The 22,321-nt window shown below is 44.4% G+C and overlaps 1 protein-coding gene across 2 annotated transcripts in view; it reads right to left on the bottom strand.

Moving 5' to 3' along the window:
* Positions 1–22,321, bottom strand: part of PIP5K1B (phosphatidylinositol-4-phosphate 5-kinase type 1 beta) — a 324,487-nt gene that overhangs the window by 133,515 nt on the left and 168,651 nt on the right. For both annotated transcript variants that reach the window (XM_062207066.1, XM_062207065.1), the window contains one exon: positions 4,706–4,836. In XM_062207066.1, the coding sequence (XP_062063050.1) occupies positions 4,706–4,836 (131 nt within the window). The remainder of the gene's footprint in view (positions 1–4,705; positions 4,837–22,321) is intronic.

The following is a 22,321-nucleotide window of genomic DNA, read 5'->3' as shown; positions in this document are numbered from 1 at the left end:
TGCCTCTCTGTGCTTTTCAAATAAAAAGAAAGAATATAGTAGTTGCTGAAAGAAATTCTTGGTGTGAACCAAATGTTTAATGTTATACTGACAGTTAAAACCCAACTAAATAAATATCTAAAATGAGACATCCTTAGTCTGACAGTGGATGCCTCTCAATAAGGCAAAGCTGCTTTGCCCCAGCTGTTCTGGTACCATGTCTGCTGCTGCTACTACAGATTATAAGGTGAAGGCCAAAGACACAAAGTCCAGGTATTCATAATCTTGATTTCCTCCTCCTAAAGGAAAACTGTCATTTTCTCTTCATCATAGAACGTAGTAAGCTTATAATAAATCATCTAGGAACAAAAGGGGTGCATGGTTGGCTCTGTGTACTCATCAGTTCCACAACTCTGGATTCAACCAATTCCAGAAAATATCTGGAAAAAAATTATGCCTGTACTGAACAGGTACAACTGTTTCTCTTGACACTGCCTAAACAATACAACACTTACTTGCAAAGCGTTTTCATTGCATTAGGCATTATCAATAATCTGGAGGTGATTTTAAGTATACAGGAGGACACACACAGATTATATGAGAATTCTATGTCATTTTATGTAGGAGATTTGAGCATCCTCAGCGTGTGTACAGAGGTCAGATGACTGTACTCAGAAGATGTCTCTAGGACCTAACTGATAAGGACCTTTCTTAAGTGCCTCTTGTTGCAAACCATCTTAGAGTGTCATTTATAATTTAGTTACTAACAGATTTAGTATTGATATTGAAGATATTAATTTACTTCTTATACTTTAAAGATGTATGTATTTATTTGGAAGGCAGAGTTAAAGAGAGGGAAGGAGAGATGGAAAGAGAGAGGGAGAGGGGGAGAGGGGGAGAGGGTGGGGGAGAGATGCTCCATCCACTGGTTCACTACCCAAATGGTCGCAACAGCAGAGGCTGGGCCAGGCTGAAGCCAGGAGTCAACAACTCCATCCAGGTCTTCCGTGTGGGTGCAGAGGTCCAAGCACTTGTGCCATCTTCTACTGCTTTCTCAGACACACTAGCAGGGAGCTGGATTGGAAGTGGAACAGCCTGGACTTGAATTGGTATCCATATGGTATGCTGACATTATAGGAGGCACCTTAACACATCACACTATAACACTGGCTCCAAGATATTAATTTATAATAATTTGACATTCCATTAGTTCTGAGCTACATAATGATGCCAAATACAAAATTTGGTGTGTACTAGAAAGATCGTAACTCTAAAATGGGAAGGAAGTTGCTAGACCAGCAGTTCTCCAATTATGTATTCAGAATTCCCTGGGAAGGTTGGTAAAAAAGACTACTGGGCTGTACTCCAGATTTCTGACTCAGTTGCACTGGGGTAGAACCCAAGAATTTGCTTGTCTAGTAAGTCCCAGAGGATACTGATACTGCAGCTCTGCGGACCTGGTGCTGGGGTCATACCTTCCCCACCTGCCCATCAGTCCCTGGCCCCTGATACTGGATACTGGGTACTGTGAGTGGAAGAGGAGATAAGCAGCAATGATGGAGCACTTCCTGACACACTCTCATCATCCTGAACTCACTGTCAGCTGAATGGACAGTTCTGTAGCTTTAAGTTCATTTACCCTGTTGTGCAACCATCATCAACTTCCCACAAAAGTTCTCTGTTTCTTCTGTTATTTGTAGTAAGAGAAAAAAAAAAAAAGATGAAATGTCTTAGGTAGAGGTTCTAGAAGATCAAGAGAACCAGAACATTTTCAGGAAATATGATCTTAGGGACTGGCACTGTGGCACAGAGGGTTAAGCTGCTGCCTGCAACACTAGCATCCCATATCAGAGTGCTTGTTTGGGTCCTGGCTGTTCTGTTTCCAATCCAGCTCCTTGCTGATGTGCCTAAGAAAAAAGTAGCTGATGGCCCAAGTACCTGGACCCCTGCTCCCCAGGTGTGATACCTAGAAGGAATTCTAGGCTCCTGGCCTTAGCAAAGACCAGTGTTGGCTGTTGTGGCCATTTGGAGAGCAAACCAGCAGATGGAAGATCTCCTTTCTCTCTGTGTCTCCCTATCATTCTGCCTCTGAAATAAATAAGTCTTTTTTTTAGTTATTTATTTATTATGAAAGAGTTAGAAAGAGTGGGGGAGAGACAAAGAAAGAGAGATCTTCCATCTGCTGGTTCACTTCCCAGATGGCTACAATGACCAGGGGGCCAAGACCAAAGCCAGGAGCTTCATCCAGGTCTCTCACATGGGCAGCAGGGGCCCAAACACTTGGGCCATCTTCTGCAGCTCTTTCCAGGCCATTAGCAGGGAGCTGGACCTGAAGTGGAGCAACTGGGACACAAACTGGCACCCACATGTGATGCCTGTATCACAGGCAGCAGCTTTACCTGCTATGCCACAAGGTTGGCCCCATAAATACAACTTTTTTTTTTTTTTAAGGAATTATGACCCTAAAATATCATACCAGAAGATGAAGGACTGGATTTCAAGAGAAATAAATGTCATGACTTTTTTTATGAATGACAAATAGACTTGTTACAAACAAACTCTGGGAAAGCTGCCAACTACAGACAGAAGAATGGGGTTCCCAGGAAAGATTTTATCTTAGATCTTAGGGCTGTCTGTCGCCAGCTGGAATCTCTGTTCTGTGGACTGCTAGAGAAGCACATGTTACAACTGCCAGGAGACCAGCTCTATTCTCCAGAGTGTAAAGCAAAGCTAGAATGGGATCATAGCCAACTTTTTAGAACTTATGTTCCCCTGTCTGACTATGTGGGATTTACTGCACATTCACCTGCAGACTGCATTTTTAGGCAGCTGACACCTGGACACACATATACATATACAAATTTCACTCACTGAAAAATATATTTCAGATAAGGCAGTGAGAACCTGGGTAAAACAGTGCCCCCAGCCAGTCCCACTCCAGTCCAGTCATAAGTAATCAAATGGCTTATTTTGAAAAGAAACACTGTTTTTTAAGTATTTCTGTTTGAAAAGTAAATCTCCATAGCCTCAAAGACGTAATGATTACTTCTCTCCCCACATGAAAGTGGTGACAGAAGTTGACAGTTCTTCCTTTTTTTTTATTTCATAAATGTGAATTTACAAAGTGCAACTTTTGTATTGTTGTGGCTTCCCCCCCCCAAACTCCCTCCCTCCCATGGCCCTCCCCTCTCCCTCTCCCATCCTGCCCTTTATCGAGTTTCACTTTTAATTACCTTCATATACTGAAGATCAACTTAGTATATACTAAGCAAGGGTTTCAACAGGCTGCACTCACACAACCGCACAAGGTATAGGGTATTGTTCCACTAGTAGTGTTTTTAAGTTTCATAGTAAAACACATTAAGGACAGAGACCCTACGTGGGGAGCATGTACCCAGTGACTCCCGTTGTTGATTTAACAATTGGCACTCTTATGACGTCAGCAATCACCCGAGACTCTTGCTATGAGCTGTCTAGGCTATGGAAGTCCCTTGAGTTCACCGACTCTGAACTTGTTTAGTCAAGGCCGTGTCACAGTGGAGGTTCCTTCCTCCCTTCAGAGAAAGGCGCCTCTCTCCTTGATGGCCTGTTCCTTCTGCTGGGGTCTTGTTCACCAGGGTCTTTCATGTAGATTGTTTTTTGCCACCGTGTCATGGCTTTCCATGCCTGTGAGACTCTCATGGACCTTTTAGCCAGATCCAAATGTCCCAAGTGTTGATTCTGAGGCAGGAGTGCTATTTTGGGTGTTTGCCATTCTATGAGTCTGCTGTGTGTCCTGCTTCCCCCGCAGGATCATTCTCTCCCTTTTAATTCTACCCTTCATTATTTGCTTACACTGGTCTTATTTGTGAAATCTCTTTGACACATACCCTATCTTTTTGATCGGTTTTGTATTTATACTTATCACTTTACCAAGTGCGCTGGCATTAGTACCTGCCTCCTTGGTAAGATTGATTTGAAATCCCCTGGCAGATATCTAGTTCCACCATTGGAGGTAAGTCCAAGTGAGCATGTGCCAACCTCTATATCTCCAAGACAGTTCTTCTATATTTTACTTTGATAAAATATATACAACATAAAAAGTTAACCATTTTCATCACTTTTAAGTGGATAATTCTGTGACATTAATTACATTCACACTGTTGTGCAATCATCACCACCCTCTATGTCCTGAGGTATTTGTTTTGAACAACTAATCTTTTTTTTCCCTTTGCAAAATGGTAAAAGCTAGAAATAACATGTATGGGTAACTGATGTTGGGTGAACATGGTGTCAAAACAACAGATTCTCAGCTGCTTTCTGGAGGAAAGTTAAACTGTGAGACTGGACTCAGACACGAGGGCCAACCGCTGGCCCATCCTTTTACACCGAGGAGAACAGAAACCTGTCAGGGGCTGCTGCTGCGTGGAAGCCCCTCTCTTTCTGTGACCATGGCAGGCATCACTGTACGACTGCTGCACTCTTCCCCACTGGATCTCATAATTTCCTCCAAGTAGTCTTCTAGGTGTTCATCACAACCAGTTCCAAAGATGAAACCCACAGACCCACTCCACAGAAAACTCGCAAGCCATCCTAACACTACAGGAAGTAACCATCATTTGGACTGCTCTCGCTCTGCCAAAGGTCCAACAGAGACATCACATTCAATAGGAAAGGCCTTCACCACGGAGATGTGGCAAGGTAGCTTCCTTAGCATTGAAACTGTCACATGTAACAGTGTTCTTACCTGGGTAGGAACACACTTTCCACCACGTAAAAGTCTTGCATGAGAACATCTCGCTCAGGCTTGGAAGTGAGATTCCCCACTGTGTATCCTATTCCCAGCTGAATAGCACCTTTGATAGCAGATGACGCAGTCTGCAAAGAAAACAAACATCTTAACATCAGCCTCAACAGTCAAGGTCTTGTTCAATGCCACAAGCAGCAAAAAAATGGGAGAATGGAGTGAGATTTTTAACCTAGTGGTTAAGATGACAACCTCCCACATCAGAGTGCTAGGTTCAATTCCTACCTCTGGTTCCTCACTCAAGCTTCCTGCTAATACAGACCCTGGGAGGCGGTGGCGTCTTAGGGAAGCGCCTCTAGCCTGTCTCAGCCTTCAAGCCCATGCTATTTGTAATCTGCTCATCTGCTCTTCCCACCTGCACCTGCCACATCAGCAGCAGTGGGCAATGGCTTACATAACCGCATCTTTGCTTTCCACATGTGAAAAACAGATGAAGTTCCTGGCTCCTAGCTTTGCTTGTGGGAATTTGGGGAGTGAACCAGCGGACAGGAACTCAAGTGTTCTTACCTACTCTCTCTCACTCTCTCGAGTTTTGAAAAAGCAAAACAAACACTCAAGAGATTGAGGTTAGATTTTCTTGCTTGTTTCTAAACGATGAGAAAGTTGAGGTTTGGGAATACGAGTCACTGCTTCTTTTGATAGAGAATCTATTCTATATATTAAGGATCCTTCTTGTCATGAAATTAATTTTTGTGATATTTTTTCCTACAAATGTTTACAAAATAAAATTCACTCTAAAATATCCAAATATTCATATTCTATTAAGAATTTGTAAACTCAGTAGAATGCTTTCAACATAAAGAATTGTAATTTCTACCCCCAAGTAACTGGTATGAACACATTTAAAAAAGACTCAGAGGCCGTTGTGGTCATTTGGGGAGTGAACCAGAGGATGGAAGTCCTCTCTCTCTCTCTCTGGTTCTACCTCTCTCTCTAACTCTGTCTTTCAAATAAATAAAACGTCTTAAAAAAAAAAACAGTTTGTATAACATATCTATGGACTGGTAGGGAATATTTTACCGTCATATGAAATGAGAGAACAAAAAATAATTTGAGTTTTTGAAGAACACAAAGAATTTAAGTTGGAAATTTCTAGTCTCAACATGGATCAGTCTTCTAAATTTCCTACATTGGTCTGTGATAAAACACATAGCACTGGGACACCACTATTCCATGCCATAGTGAAGCTAACTTCATGTTAGAGAGTAGCTGCCATATGAGAGGTCTTCAAAGAGTTTATGGAAAATGAATACATGTGGGCTTCATGATGGGTTTTTTTTGCCTCTGTTAAAAAAGTATTTACTTTTAGTTTTTTGAAAGGCAGAGTGAGGGAGATAGAGAGGGAGATCTTCCATCCCCTGAAATGCCAAATGCCAGCCACTACTGGGAGGCTAGGGCATGCTGAAACCAGGAGCCAGGAGCTCCACACGGGTCTCACATGTGAGTGGGAGGGATCCAAGTCCCTGAGCCATCACGTGCTGCCTCCAGAGTGCACATTAGCAGGAAGCTGGACTGGAAGCTGCGGGGCCAGGCTTGAACTCTGACACAGGATGTGGCATCCCAAGCAGTGGCTCAACTCACTACACTACAGTGACTGCCCCTACACTTTCCTTATAATTCCATTTCCACATCCTTTTTGAAATCAACTTGAATGTATGTATGTATATATGTTTGTATGTATATGTATGTGTATATATAACCATTGTAATAGCAGAAATAACAGAGTAATACAATTTAGGTTAAATCAGAAAGCAATCTCTCTCCCCCAAGATTTACTTATTTATTTGAAAGGGAGGTAAGGAGGGAGGGAGAAGGGGAGAGGAGGAGAGGAGGAGAGGGGGAGGGAGGGGAGGAGGAGAGGGGGAGAGAGAGAAAAAAAGAGAGAGACAGAGAGAGAAAGAGAAAGATATTTTCCATCTGGTGTTACACTCACCACACTGGGCCAGGCTAAGGCAAGGAACCCAGAACTCCATCTGGGTCCCACATGGGTGGCAGGGGCCTAGCACTTATGCCATAATCCACTGCTTTCCCAGGCACATAAGTGAGAAACTGGATCAGAAACACAGCAGCTGGAACTAGCACTGGTGTTCATATGGGACGCCAGTGTTGCAAGTGGTAGCTTAACCTGCTGTGACACAGTCCTAGACCCAGAGAGTATTCTTAATGGTGTAAGTGTGCTATACGTTTTACAGTTCTCCATGCTTAATGTTATACTACATATGCCATGGGCATTAAATACATACTTCAGTCAGTGGTTCTTAACCAGGGACATTGGGTACTTTCTGAAGGCATTTTGTGATTATCACACGTGGTGGTGACAGGGTTAATATCTGGTATCTATTGGGTAGAGACCAGGGATGCTGCTAAACACCCAGCACTGCTCAGCATGGACCCCCACCACAATTGTCTGGCCCCAAAAGTGAACTGTGGCAAGGTTGAGAAACCCTGACTTCAGTGTCTGTAACTGAGATCACCCATTTTAGTGAAAAAATGCTTTGGTTTTTGAATTAATACGCTCACTTAGAAGTCTTAGACCCATCGCCAGCTGCTCACATCCTTATTCCTTTTTATTTCTTTTTGCTATATAAGGAACATCTCTCTCTTATAGAAAAACATGTCTGTTTCTGATTCCTGTAATAGAACGTGGCCCAAGATCCATTTCCAGCTTTTCTGATGGTCTCTATCATTTCTTCATTCTCATATTCTACTTGCTACAACTGCAGGTCCCCAACAGTTTGATCTTTGATTCTCAGATACCTTTAATTACCAATCAATGCATTCTTAGTGACTCAAATACTGTCTCTATGCATATGACTCCTAGATCTTCTCAATCTGTTCGGATGTTGTTCTGTCATCACTAATTCAGTATATACAGCACCAAACTATTGTCCTACAACCTCTCTATCCTAAGATTGGCTTCTTATCCCCAGGCACTGACATCTTCACCAAAACTTGATTTTTCAATCATACTGCACGGAGCACAGGAAGAGAGATCTTGTATTTGCCAGCTCACTCTCTAAATGGCCACAATGGCTGGCCAGGTCTGGTCCAGGCTGAAGCTAGGAGCCTCAAGCTCCATCTGGCTCTGTGTGGGTGGTAGGAGCCCAAGCACTTGGAGCATCCTCTGTTGTTTTCCCAGGCACATTAACATGGAGCAACATAGGAAGCAGAGCAGCTGGGACTTGAACTGGTGCTCCAATAGGACATGCTGTCATTGCAGGTGGCAGTGTAGCCCAATGTGCCACAATGCCGCCATACCCTAGCCCAGTAAGTATTTGCTGAATTCACAGGGAAGTCATGCTCAATTAGTACTGATTAGCAACCTGCAAACATAATGAATCACAACCATTTTTCCCGTGGAGCCATCATTTAATCACACTGCTTATTCCACCTCTAATATTACATCCCTCTTAGGCTGAGGGCAAGTATCTATATCCTTGACCCTGCAGGACACAGAAAAATATCTTTGTGTTTTTCTTTTTTCACATGTCTTTTTACTTAAGATCCCAGGGCAGCAAGATGGCAAAAGATTGAGACTTGAAACCATAGTGCATTTAGTGCTTGAACAAAGTTTGCTATTTTAATACTTCTACTCTGAGGTCTGCAATGCCACCAACTGGCTCCACTGACCTTTTGTACTAGTCACTATGACTTCTGAAGGCTGAAATGCATTTTCCTCATTTGAACCCCTCATCAGAATTCAAAAGGCATCTCTCTCCCATCCATCAGTCCGACTGGAGTGCTTCAAAATACGACATGAGCACTTTCCAGACGACTAAAAACATACTCCAAAACGTCCTATGCCAGACCAACCAACTCAAGTGCTCTCAGAGCGTTTGCTCTTTTTGTACCCTGTCCCTGTATTTCTGCTAAATTCATGGAAACATCATTAACAGTTGCTGAGCCCTTCTTGGGCTGGAACCATCTGTCCAACAGAGTAGTCATTCTTTGTTGTCCTCACCCTTGTAATGGAAGGCAGTTGATGTTTCCAGTAGTTGATAGCTGGTATGCTCAAACTCTGGAGAGCCTAGGAATTATTGGGGATGCCAAAGCAGAAGGTGAGTTGGCTCACCAGAATTACTGATTCATGAGGTCTGGGGCAAGGCCCAAGAATTTGTTCTGGCCGGCGCCACGGCTCACTAGGCTAATCCTCCGCCTTGCGGCGCCGGCACACCGGGTTCTAGTCCCGGTCTGGGCACCGATCCTGTCCCGGTTGCCCCTCTTCCAGGCCAGCTCTCTGCTGTGGCCAGGGAGTGCAGTGGAGGATGGCCCAAGTGCTTGGGCCCTGCACCCCATGGGAGACCAGGATAAGTACCTGGCTCCTGCCATCGGAACAGCGCGGTGCGCCAGCCGCAGCGCGCTACCGCAGCGGCCATTGGAGGGTGAACCAACGGCAAAAGGAAGACCTTTCTCTCTGTCTCTCTCTCACTGTCCACTCTGCCTGTAAAAAAAAAAAAAAAGAATTTGTTCTTGCTCTGAGGAGCACTGAAAACAAAAACAAAAACAAAAACAACCCTCTGTCTCCTATGGTATAGTATTAAGTTATCTTTTTAAAAATATTTTATTTATTTAAAAGGCAGAGTTACAGAGAGGGTGAGAGAGAGAGAGACAGAGACACAGAGAGAGGTCTTCCTTCTGCTGTTTCACTTCCCAAATGGTTGCAACAGCCAGGGCTGGGTCAGGCTGAAGCCAGACACTTCATCCAAGTCTCTCATGTGGGTGGCAGGAGTCCAAGCACTTGGGCCATCTTCCACTGCTTTCTCAGGAACATTAGCAGGGAGCTGGATTGGAAGTGGAGCAGCTGGGACTTAAACTCATGCCCACATTGGACGTTGGCATCACAGGTGGTGGATTTACCCACCCTGCCACAATACTGGCCTCAAGATTATTTTGAGTCCATGAAGAGATAAGAGTTGGGGAAAGACTCCATTGACATCTGTTCAGTTTACCCAAAAAACAGACTTGTAAGAATTTTTTTCTATCAGCCTCCTTAAAACTCAAGTGCTTGGATGGATGGGAGCAATCATAGAAGCAGTAATAAAGTCAATTTTTTTTTTTACCAAATAATTTATACCAGGGTACTTGACAGATGGATAACATAGATTATAATCATAGATTATATAATCATAATCTATCACTGTAGCACACACTTATAATGAATTTACTACATGGCAGGTACCCTTAGAAGTGCCTTCTGGTTACATTAACTCTGTCCTCACAATGACCCTATTAGGTAGATACTATTAGTATCTCCATTTTTCTGTCTCAGGAAAGTTTAGCAACTTAAAGTCACTCAGCTGGTGAAGAGCTGGAGATCGGGCCCACATCAGTGAGGCTGGGGCCTGAGTGCAGGTTACAAATAAGGATGCTCTGCTGTCTCTAACTCATTTGCTCTCTGAGGACCGTGAGAATGTTGATTCCGATGTTATGGCTGAGGACTTAAGGCTCAGCAAGGCCCCAGCCACTCTGCTAATGCATGCTACAGTCTGAATGCCAACCTGAGCTTCCTTCCATTCACATTTTTCTTTTAGAATCAAAGTTGGAAATTCTCTTTTAAGTCTGGATGTTTGGCTTCCACAAAGGAAGCAGCTCTGAGGCAGCCATTCCTTTTGATGAAATAAGAAAGGGGTAAAATATTTTATTTGCTTCTAGTCATACCCAGCTGAAGTAAAACTTGTAAATCTCTTGATGATGCCATTATTAATGATAACCTGGAGAGTCATTAACGAAAGGTGCTATTTTGCTGCCACAACAGGAATGACTCCTTGGATTAGTCAGCTTTTCACCATCATAAGGGAACAGTTGGGAAAACTATCTTTACCAAGGGAAAAGGTTTATTTAGTTCATAGGTTTGGAGGTTCAAGTTCAAGACTATACAGCACCTTTGGTTTGGCCTGTGATAAAGGGTGGCAACAGGGGTGGAGCATGGGCAGTTGGCAGGATCACGTGGCAAGCCAGGGAGCAGAGACAGAGCACAGCTAGGCCTACCCCAGGTTCTTGGACGCAATCATCTTTCAAGAACTACCTTCTGAGGGCACACCTCCAGCGCCCCCACTAGACCCACGTCCTAAACACCACGATTGGATTACGTTTCCATGCTTTCAGTGTCATTGACCTATGACCTTGAGGTATAAATGTCTGCATGAGTTTGGGAGTCAAATTTTGTTCAAAGCATTCAAAAGCATTGTTCAAAGCTTCTTCTTCCCTAACTTTGTGTAGAAATTAAATGGGTCGACACCAATGCATCTGGGAATAATTAGAAAGCTTCTGTCTGCTTTGTGGAAATGTCCAACTATATTCACCGTGGCAGGTGGTTTCTTAAGCTGACAGCAATAAAGGCCCCATTACCTGACCTTTTCCCCACCGGACATCAGACAAGGCCTCATGCTGAATAAAATGAGGTTTAAAACCATGAAGAAGCACTGTGCAACGATACTGAATGTCTCTGATTAGCAGCTCAGTAAGTCATGGTGATGACCAACAACCTTCTCTAAGTGCGGCTGGTTGCTTTTATAGAACCAGCTGTTCTTTCCCTGCAGCTTGGAGCTACCAGATCCCGCCTCTTTCCTCGGGGATATCACCAACAGGCCAGCGTGACTGTAGTGAGTCAACAGCTTCGCTCACTCAATGAGCCCCCCAATTTTCTCTGCATGTCTTTATGCTCTAAACGTGCTGGAACATGGCCATTTCCCCTTCTAAATCTAAGGGGATCTTTGGTTCCCTTAAAACAAGTTTAGATTTTAGCACACAGCAAATGGGAACTTTTAAAGACTTAGTTATTTATTTGAAAGTCAGTTACAGAGAGAGGGAGAGGGAGAGGGAGAGAGGGGGAGAGGGGAAAAGAAGGAGAGGGGGAGAGAGAGAGAATGAATTTCCTTCTGCTGGTTCAATCCCAGATGGATGTAGGGCTGGTGCAGGCTGAAGCCAGAAGCTTCATCTGGGTCTCCCCTGTGGGTGAAGAGGCCTAAATATTTGGGACATCTTTTGATGCTTTTCCCAGACCATTAGCAGGTAGCTGGATTGGAAGTGGAGTAGCTGGGACTTGAACTGTCACCCATATGGGATGCCGGCGTCTCAGGCAGTGGCTTTACCCACTATGCCAAAACACCATCTCCTGGAAATCTATTTTTAATTCAGGACTTTGCAAGGGCTAAGTGAAGGCAGTATGTTGCCTGAATACTAGGACAATCTCTACAGCATTTGATGCTTGGATAGAGAACCACATAATACCACAGAGGCAGACCACAAACATTCACTGTCACAGCTCTTGTGGACTAACCCAAACTTGTTCAGGCTAGAAAGGAAAATGAGTGACAGCTGGCATTCACGTCAGATATTACAGTCTGCAAAGCGCTATCTATCAAAGACTGCTTTTGATCATCAGCACTGCTCCATGGCTGGGGACACCTTATGGTATTCGCCGCATAGGTGAAGAAACTATGGTTCTTGGAGATCCACTGCATCTAAAGCCTTTGGCTAGCATGTGCAAGAGCCAGGAAGATGGCCCCTACTCTTCTGGAAGGCTCCACTACTGCGTTCTACTAGTCTGCTTAACTCACCTGAGTTTTCCCTACTGCAGATGGATCGGAGAGGAGCCAAGAATCACTTGCACAATGAAATAATGATAGCGATAGTGACACCAAGACTAAATGCTTAAGTAAACCCACTATTAAGGGAGCAATGATCCAGACAACAGTAAGATTTTAATGACCTTACATTGGTTACAGGAAATTGCTTTCCACAGCACATTGTCTATGAAATTAGATATCTGATATCTGATTTCACGAGGTGCAAAAGGAAGTATTAAAACATTTCACATCAATAGTATTTTTCCCCACTAAGGTTATCTGATGAACAAATTACAGGATTATAGTCAATATGTTAAGTTGCCACTGTGATTTTTTTCAACAATAAAAATCTGATCATATCTCAACCATGCTCGAAACTCTACTGGGTCTTCAACAAGGAACTAAGTCCACTGCGGGATTAAGTCCAAAAGCCTTAGCTGCTACGAGAAGCTCACCTTATAGTATTAGCACATCCCTGTCTCCTACTGACTCCTACAAACAATATTTAAAAAGATACCATAACGAACACTCGCTCTGTCCTTCGAGTAAGCTGACCCTGCAGGTCTATGGGTCCTAACAACCACACACAAAAATGCTTAGGTATGTTTTCCCAATCCCAAGTGGATCCAGGGGTAGGAATCCACTGCTTTTCCTTTTTCTCAGAAGGCCCAATACCACCAAACAACCAATCTAGAGCATCTAATTCTAAATTAGAGACATTCACTGGAAAGGTGCCTTAAACCAGACCTGAAAAAAGCAGTTGGACAGCTGTAGGAGGGGAAGGTATGTCCGATGGGCGATGCCTTCCACTCTCCTGCAATTCTAAGGTCAAGTCCAGCCCTAGCTTCCTGTCTTCGAGAAATAAACCATAAGATGCTCATTTGTCTCACTGAGAGAAGTGAGGAAAACGAATGACGGGTAGATTGCAGGAAACTGGATGTGGCACTTAGGGAAGCAGAGTTGTCAGACAGGGAAGCCTACTGAACTCCGGAGACAGGGGGACCGCCACTCCCCTCTGGTTCTTCAAAACATTTCTCCAGTCACTCCACATATTGGTTTCCTATTACTGCTGCAACAGATTGCTACAAGCCTAGTGGCTTAATACAACACAGCTTGCTATCTCAGAGCTCTGGGGTCAGAAGTCCCAAGGTCTAGGCGTTGCCAAGGCTGCCCTCCTAGAGGCGGCAGGGGAGATCATGTGTCTGCTTTGGCAGCTGCTGCAGTCCAGCCATACTCTTGGATCTGTGGCCCCTTCTTTGATCTTCAAAGCCAACGGGATTTTCAAATCTTGGTTTCCCTCCCACTCTCTCATCACTGCTCTCTCATCACATCTCTTTGCCTGATTCTGAACTTCCCATGTTGCCCTTTTAAAAGAACTCCCTGGATTGCCCAGGGTCATCTCCCACCTCACCATCTGTAACTCAGTAACATCTACAAATTCCCTTCAGCCATATAAGATTATGTATGCTCAGGCTCTGGGGATGAGGACATGGGTACTGTTTGAGCCACATTATTCTGTGGGCCATTATTTCCTCATGGAGGACTGATCCAGGCATTTTCCCCAGGGTGGCCTGAGGCAAAGAGAAGAGCTGCTCTCAGAACTCCACTGCATCAGGTGTCGTTCTATTAACAGAGCTGAACTTCCAATGCACCAGGCATCATGCTAGGTATTGGTGTTGGAGAATTTCTCGGCCAAAAAGAGCACGAAGTGGTTCTTGCTGACAGGGGACGAGGCTCACACACATAATAACAAGCCATAGTCAGTCACAGAACGGACATGGTGATGGGTTTGCATGCAAAGAGGAGGGGGAGAACCACATAAGAAAGGTAGAGTCTGCAGAGGTGAGCAGAGAGGGGACCCACAGGCTGAAAGGGGGAAAGGGCCAGGCTGCAGCTCCCATCAGCAAGGACAAGCTGTGTGCCCACCATGGGACAGGGGCTCTTTTAGAGACTGGGGACATGGAAGTGACCTGAACAGAGACCACAGTGCCCTCAAGAATGGACATCCTGGACTCGCCGTGGGGGAGGTTTAAGATAGTCACATTAGGAGGTTATGGGAGTTGATTCCCAGCAACAGATAAATATCAGGTTCCAGGGATCCAGCAGCAAACCATTGTGGGTAAATTAGGGTGTGGACAAGGGAAAGCCGCAGCTAGAGGCTGGAAAGCATGGCGGGATCCAGATCCGAGCCCTCTAGCTCATGCTAAGGGCTTGATGTGATTCAGCAATAGACTGGCATTCCAATCTGGCTGCTGTGCGGACAGACCGGATGGAAGCTGAGAGGCAAAGGGATCAGATGGCAGTGGCAGCGGTTCATAGGGAGATGTCGATGCTTCGAATAGGATGATGCGTGACAAGGCAGACGAAGAGCTGAACTTCAGATGTATCTTGGAGAGAGATAAACACAACTTTGGACATGAAGGAGAGAGAAGTACCAGAAATGCCTCCCGATATTTCCTTTGAGCAAGTCATTTTACTGAGCTGGGCAGAATGAAGGAGGAGCATGTTTGGAGGTGAAGATTACATCATGGTCTTGATGTAGAAATGGACATAACTGTTAGATTCCTGTGATGTACAATCATAATCGACTCTGTTTTTGTCTTCCACTCTTCTACAAGGATTCTGGGGCTGGAGCTTCCCCTGCCCCAGCAATATTTAGGGCAGGTCTATGACCTCTCTGGGGATTCCTACAATCAAAGCTCCCCTGTTCATCTCTAGTCACAGATCTGTAACATCAGCCTCACAGAGACACGTGGGTTGTCAAGTCCAGCTTCATAGTAAAAAAAAAAAAAAAAAAAAAAAAACTATGAATGCCATTCAGTGGCCATCTCTGTGTCCCCTGGCTTGCCTGGTGCAAGCTGGCCTCCAGTGGTGGGAGTGGGTGGGACTCCTCTTCTCTGATGGTTGCTGGAGGGAGGAGGAGAGGGGCAGAGAATGGTTGCAAGATGTGCCAAGCACTGAGAAGGCCCACAGGTGCAGGCATCTCTTTGTCTTGCATGAGGGTCTCATGAGGTCTGCTGGTGCAGACTCAACTTTAGGGAAAGAACACAGCTCCTCAGCCTAGCAGTGTCTGCTTCTGCTAGGCCCTCGCTCGGACAGGATCAGGAATGACCCTACGTTAGCTCTCTCTAAAGCTTGGTGCCATCCACTCGTCACACATTATTTAATCTAAGACTCTGGAGGTTGAGAAGAAGTCCCCTATCCCAGACACCTCTCTTAGCAATGCCATTATCAGGAGCAGCTGAGCAACAATTTGCTTCTTCTTTCAATTTTCCAGGAAAACACTGTACTTTATCCCATCCTCCAGGCTCCAGGGAACACAAGTCACATGGAAGCTGCCTTCCCCAGGCCTGAGATGATGGTCAGATCATCTCTTACCCTCCCCATGTCAAGGTTTCTCATGGTGTACCAATTAACAGCTCTCTCCACAATTCCTCTTCCACATCTTTTTTTTTTTTTTAAAGAATTATTTATTTAAAAGGCAGAGTTACAGAGATAAAGGGAGAAATCTTCGATCTGCTGGTTCATTCCCTAAATGGCCACAATGACCAGGGCTTCGTCCAGATCTTTCACATGGCTGGCAGGGGTCCAAGTACTTGGGCCATCTTCTGATGCTTTCCCAGTTACATTAACAGGGAGCTGGATTTGAAGTGGAGCAGCTGAGACTTGAACTGGTGCCCATACGGGATGCCAACACTGCAGGTGGCAGCTTACCCGCTAGGCCACAACGACAGCCTCTTCGACAACCAAACCCTTTCACAGGGCGATCACGAGACTGCTTCTCCCAGTTCTACATGGTGGGCTGGCACATGACTTTGGGGTATGATTAACATGCTTTCATCCTTTACACTTGTATTGACCCAGGCTGATTCACAGGTCCTGCTGATAACATGAGGTTTGGGTCAGCTGCATCAACTGACTGCTCACTGTGTTCCAGTGCACCTGTCACATGACTGCCAGACTCACTGTTCCAAGGCTCTGTTCCTTTTTGAAAACCAATCCCCATGGCTGGTGCCGTGGCTCACTTGGCCAATCCTCTGCCTGTGGCGCTGGCACACTGGGTTCTACTGCTGGTTGGGGTGCCGGATTCTGTCCCGGTTGCTCCTCTTCCAGTCCAGCTCTCTGCTGTGGCCCGGGAAGGCAGTGGAGGATGGCCCAGGTCCTTGGGCCCTGCACCCGCATGGGAGACCAGGAGGAAGCATCAGGCTCCTGGCTTCGGATTGGCGCAGCGCACTGGCTGCAGCGGCCATTTGGGGGGTGAACCAACAGAGGGAAGATCTTTCTCTCTGTCTTGCTCTCTAACTGCCTGTCAAACAACAACAACAACAAAACCAATCCCCAGTGTAAAAACCTTCATTGGTTTTTGACCCTCTGCAGACATGAATCTAAATTCCTTGCTTTGCCTTCAAAACTTCCTACATTCCAATTCATGTTAGTGCTACCAACTACAATAAATAGATCTTCAAAATGCTAACTACTATAAAGAAAAACACACTTCTGGGGCCAGTATTTTGGCATAGTGGGTAAAGCTGCTGCCTCAGATCTCACATCCTATATGTCCCGGAAGCTCCACTTCTGACCTAGGTCTCTGCTAATAGCCTAGGGAAGCAGCAGAGTATGGCCCAAGCACTTGGGCCCCTGCTACCCACATGGAATACCTGGAAGAAGCTCCTGGCTCCTAGTTTTGGCTTGGCCCAGTCCTGGCCATTACAGCTAACTATGGGGAGTGAACCAGTGAACAGAAGAGCTCTCTCTTTCTCTCTCTCTCCTGCTCCCTCCAACTCTTTCAAATAAATAAACAAATCTTAAAAAAACAAAACAAAACAAAAAAACCAAACCACTGTTAAAGTTGAATGTCTTGATTTAAGGCAAGTTTTTTTTAATCAGCACAGTGGATGTCAATGAATGGTGGCCTGCTCCACTCTGGAGGATGATAGAGATTCTAGCTCCTACACATTTATAACACTTGTAACTCTGATATCTCTCAAACCTCAAAGTCTTCCAAATCCAGTTGGGTGACAGTAGAAGTGGGAGCAGAAGAGGAAAGTTATTTCTTACTACCTTTGTCAGGAAGTGACAGGACAGGGTATCCACCTGTTTCCAACTTTCTCTTCCCTGCCCTATGCCCCAGGAAGCTCACCTGGAGCTCCTTCACTCTCTGGCCTCTAGCTGGGTTTGGCCAATGGGACACCCCAGCAGAAGGCTGGAGGGAGCTCTGAGCGTGAGGTCATGTTTACACCCCTCCTTCCCTCCTTGGGGTTTGACTTGGGCTGGTTGTGAACTTCTGCTCCTTCTGTTGTGGGGCTCTCCAGCCAACTCCTTTTTTGGGTTCTGGAAACGGCAGCATTCTCTTCCCTTGCCAGGCCCAAGGGAGATAACAAGGCATGTTCTGGCCTCAAAATAACTGATTATCTACTGTGAGTTCCCTGCACCTTCTCCACATCTTTGCAAAGCATCTTTGTTAAATTCTCTTCAAATTACCTGATTTGAGTGCCATGCATTTACTGTCCAGACCCGCAGATAAAATCCCACTCCACTCACAGCCCATCAGCAAGGAGGAGCCCACTGCCTCAGCCACAGGGGGAGGCGTGCACATGCAGCTGCCTTCCAGCCCTCGCTGGGCTTTGAAAGAAGCAGAAATTGCAGGGGATGTTCTGCTGTCTGGTCACAGCCAGTGATCTTCTTGCCTCTATACTAATATGCAACTCAAACAAATTTTCCTGCTTAAACTTGCCTTGCAATTCTTGCTTCTCCATCCACTCCTCTACAGGGCACTGGAGGTGTCCTTCCTCATTCTCTTTTTGGTATCTTCCCACTCATCTAGGCCGGGGTCTACCACTAGTTCCTCCACACAGTCTGCATGCATTACAGCAGCTAGAAATGGTAATTCCCAGGGCTGGTGCCATGGCTCACTAGGCTAATCCTCCACCTGTGGCGCCGGCATCCCATATGGGCACTGGGTTCTAGTCCTGGTTGCTCCTCTTCCAGTCCAGCTCTCTGCTGTGGCCTGGGAGGGCAGTAGAGGATGGCCCAAGTGCTTGGGCTCCTGAACCCACATGGGAGACCAGGAGGAAGTACCTGACTCCTGGCTTTGGATCGGTGCAGTGCTGGCCGTAGCAGCCATTTGGGGGGTGAACCAAAGAAGGAAGACCTTTCTCTCTGTCTCTTCCTCTCACTGTCTATCTGTCAAAAAGAAAAAAAAACTAAAAAAAAACAAAAAACAAAAAAGAAATGGTAATTCCCTTATCCCAGTCCCAGGAGCTCCATACAAGATTTTGAGGTATTCTATTACATTCACTGTTGGCAATTACTTTTCTGATACAACTTCTGTAACCATCTACATTTTCCAAAATTAAAATACCGGAAACCAATTATCATTTTGTCCTTCCCTGAACTTGCATGGACACTCCATGTGGTGAAACTGCATTGTAGCAAGGTCATTCTGACACATCGGGCACTAAGCAACCTTGGAAGAAGGCCCAAACAGATCCACTTTAGATTTAATTTTTCCTTTTTACGAAGCAGCCTTTTACCAAGACTCCAGTGTGTCCTCTTCTTGGATGGAAGATTTGCTTATCACAATCTGATAGGAAAGGCCGAATGAAGAAAATGTATGCCCCCATTTCTTTTAAATTATCGCTAACCTTATTGATATGCTTGGCAGTAAAACACATTCTCTTATGGGGTAAGGAAAATGTTTTACAAATGCTGACGTGAATATGGAGAAAAGAGAATTTTCCTATACTACTGGTACGCATGCAAATTAATACAGCCACTATGGAAAACAGAATGGAAGTTCCTCAAAAAATTCAAAATAGAACCAGCATATGATCCAGCAATCCCATTACCGGGTATACAACCAAGGGAGAGAATTAGCATATTAAAGAGATCCAGGCACTGCCATGTTTACAGAAGCACGACAGCCAAGAGATGAAATCAACCAAGGTGTCCATCAACAGATGAAGGGAATGAGAAAATGTGGGGATGGAGAACATGAATGGACCCGAAATTAAGTCAGGCACAGAAAGACAAATACGCACTATTTCAGTATACATGGACTCTAACAAGGCTGAGCTCACAGAGTAGGGAGAGAAGAATGAAGTCACCAGAGGCCAGCAGGCACAGAGGAGAGGGGAGAAAGGTGAGCGACTGGTTAATGGACACGGAGTCAGACCAGAAGAATAAGCACCGGTGTTCCATTTCACAAGAAGGTGATTACTGTCAACAGTAACGCATAGTATAATTCCAGAATGTTCTCATCCCTAAGAAATGATTGTTTGAGATGATGAACATAAAACTCCTGAGTTGATTACTACACAACATACAAATGTACTAAAACATCATACCACACCCCATGAACATGTGTAATTATTACATATCAGCAAGAAATAAAAACAACCACTTCTCATTAACAGAAAAATTCTGCACTCCTAAGGTATACAGACCGTAGCAGTGGTAGATCATGAATGCTTAACTGTGCTTAAAAGACACAAGCCATCAGCTGCAGATGAAATTCTTGATTTAGGATACAGAAGCAATATAAATGCTGCTAAATTAATCTTTTAGAAATATTATGGTTTACATGTTAACACATTAATCATAAACACAGTTCAGTATAATATCCTCAAAACTATCCTTAAACACTAGAGGGTAAAACTATTTATTTGCATATTCAAATTAAAATAGCATTTATTATATGCAAATTGTTTCAATAGATAAAAATTTAAAAAGGATTGTTTTTTTCATCCCTCTAGAATCCACCAGAATTAAATTTCACACCATGTTTGTGTTAGATTTTCTTCTAAAGGAGCTGACAATTTGAAAGGTAAAATATTTTATCAGTGCTAAGTACTGTTTGGGGAGGAATTATGCAATGTGTATGGAAGATGTTGCTAATTGTCCTTTGCATCTGTTCTGCCTTACTTAGCAGTTGTTCTCAGTGAGAGCTGACTTGCCCCCGAGGGGACATCTGGCAGGGTCTGGACACAATCCGGGTTGTCACAGCTAGGGAGTGCTACTGGCATCTACTAAGAGTGATCTGGGATGTGTTAAACATCCTGCAACACACAGGAGACCATCTCCCCAGCCAGGCAAGGGATCACCCAGCTCAAACATCCATAGTGTGGCAATGAGAGATGCTGTGACACGGTAAGAGCAATGTTCCCTGGGTGTTCTGCCCGGCTGTTTTGCAGCTGTGTGTAGTCACATGATTGATTTCTGGTCATTGAGATGTAGGAAGAAAGGATATGTTCATCTAAGGCCACACCCCTAACAGGAAGGAGTGTGTCCCCTCCAGAGGTGACGCACAAGTTGAAGACGCCTCCTCCATCACCTTCAGAGGCTGTAGGTTGAGAATGGCAGAAAAACTGGGGAGAATCCTGGGCCCCTGGTGGCTCAGCAGAGGCAGGTAAATACCTCCATGTTGCTACGTGAGGGCAAAACAGACCTCAACTGTGCTTGAGCCACGGTCACTGTCGTTCTTGCTCTTACACATAATGGAATCTATACTCCAAGTGTTCATAACGCACGAGACGACAACGAAATACTCTACCGGAAACACAAAGCAGACTCAAAACCAGCTCAGAGTGAAAATGTCCACACAGATAGCATTGCTCCTTAAAGTAACTAAATTGTAGCTCACACTCATAGAGAAAAAGTTAGACTCTCAATTATACAAAGTAAAACACTAACAAGTCCTTCTCACTCTACTTCTTCAGGAATGACTGACAGTCACTTAGTGTGTATCTGAGGCTTTTTTTCTGTACCCATTGGAATGCATGTTAGGGGAAAAATATGCCACATTTTCAACATTTTTTGCACCCAAATAAACTTTTACTTCCATTTCTCATGAACTATTTGAAGTACCCTCATACATAAGCATTAAAAAACAAAAATCAGATCTTACTATCCATGCTTTGTTGCAGCTTTTTTCATACAATCTCCATCTATGTCCACCTATACAGACCTTATTATAGTGAACACTCGTACAGATTTTCATAGCTTGTGTGTAGCACAGCTTTTTTAAACTTTCTCCTCTTCTTACTAACAAATAATGCTAAAACAAAATTTTTTGTTCATAAATTCCCACTTATTTCTTGAGTATCTTACAGCATAGATTACTAAAAGAACTAGTGGGTTAACGGACATGCACAGTTGTACTTTTGGTCGCTCCTGCCAAGATGCCTTCTCAAAGAGATTTCATCAGTTCACCAAGAGAGCATAAGAAGGATCCTGCCATCATACTCCCCCAACACCAGCATCCGCAATGCTGTTCACTTTTGCCAGTCTAGCTGTTTTAGTTCTCATTTTCCTGATCATTCGTGAAGGAGATTGTGTGTGTTTTCTCTATGTTTCCTTTGGACTTCATAATTTTCATTTTGATATCACATACTGATAACCACATTCAATTGTTTCACAGCAAATAAAGTTAAGTTGCATTTGCAAAACAACCCCCGTGGAAGCTTCGAAACAGAAAGATTCCAAGCCTTCTCCTGGGAGTTTTCTTAATGAAATTGTAAACTCTCACAGGGCACAAACTGTGGCTATTCCTCATCATCTAAGAAAGAATATCTTCTTTACTCCTTTCTACTATAATAAAAACTTCTGTACTTCCTGAGTGTTTTAAAAGTTGAAGTAGTCGTCTGGAAGAATTTATACCCATATGAACAGTTAAATACATTTTTTGTAGTAACAAATAAGGAACGTACCCTCTAATTGGCTCACTGGGACAGAAGGCTGCTGGAGGAACACAGAGCAGCAGCCTGGGAGTGGAAACACAGGCAGGCAGACAGAGATGCCCTGGGAATCTGTACAAGTGCCTGTCCACCTGCTTCTTTATAATCTTCCACTGCAGTAGAAAGCACCTTTGGGAAGGGCCTCCCTGTAGTAGGCATCTTTAGCTGGGACTTCTTTTTTCCCCACATTTTGGTAAAGCCTTGCTTGCTATGCTCCCACATCATTCTTTCTAGGGGTAGAATGAGTGGCACCA

This window comes from Lepus europaeus, chromosome 12, assembly GCF_033115175.1.
Source record: "Lepus europaeus isolate LE1 chromosome 12, mLepTim1.pri, whole genome shotgun sequence".
In the NCBI taxonomy this organism is placed as follows: Eukaryota; Metazoa; Chordata; class Mammalia; order Lagomorpha; family Leporidae; genus Lepus; species Lepus europaeus.
This window is presented reverse-complemented; position numbering and strand designations above follow the sequence as displayed.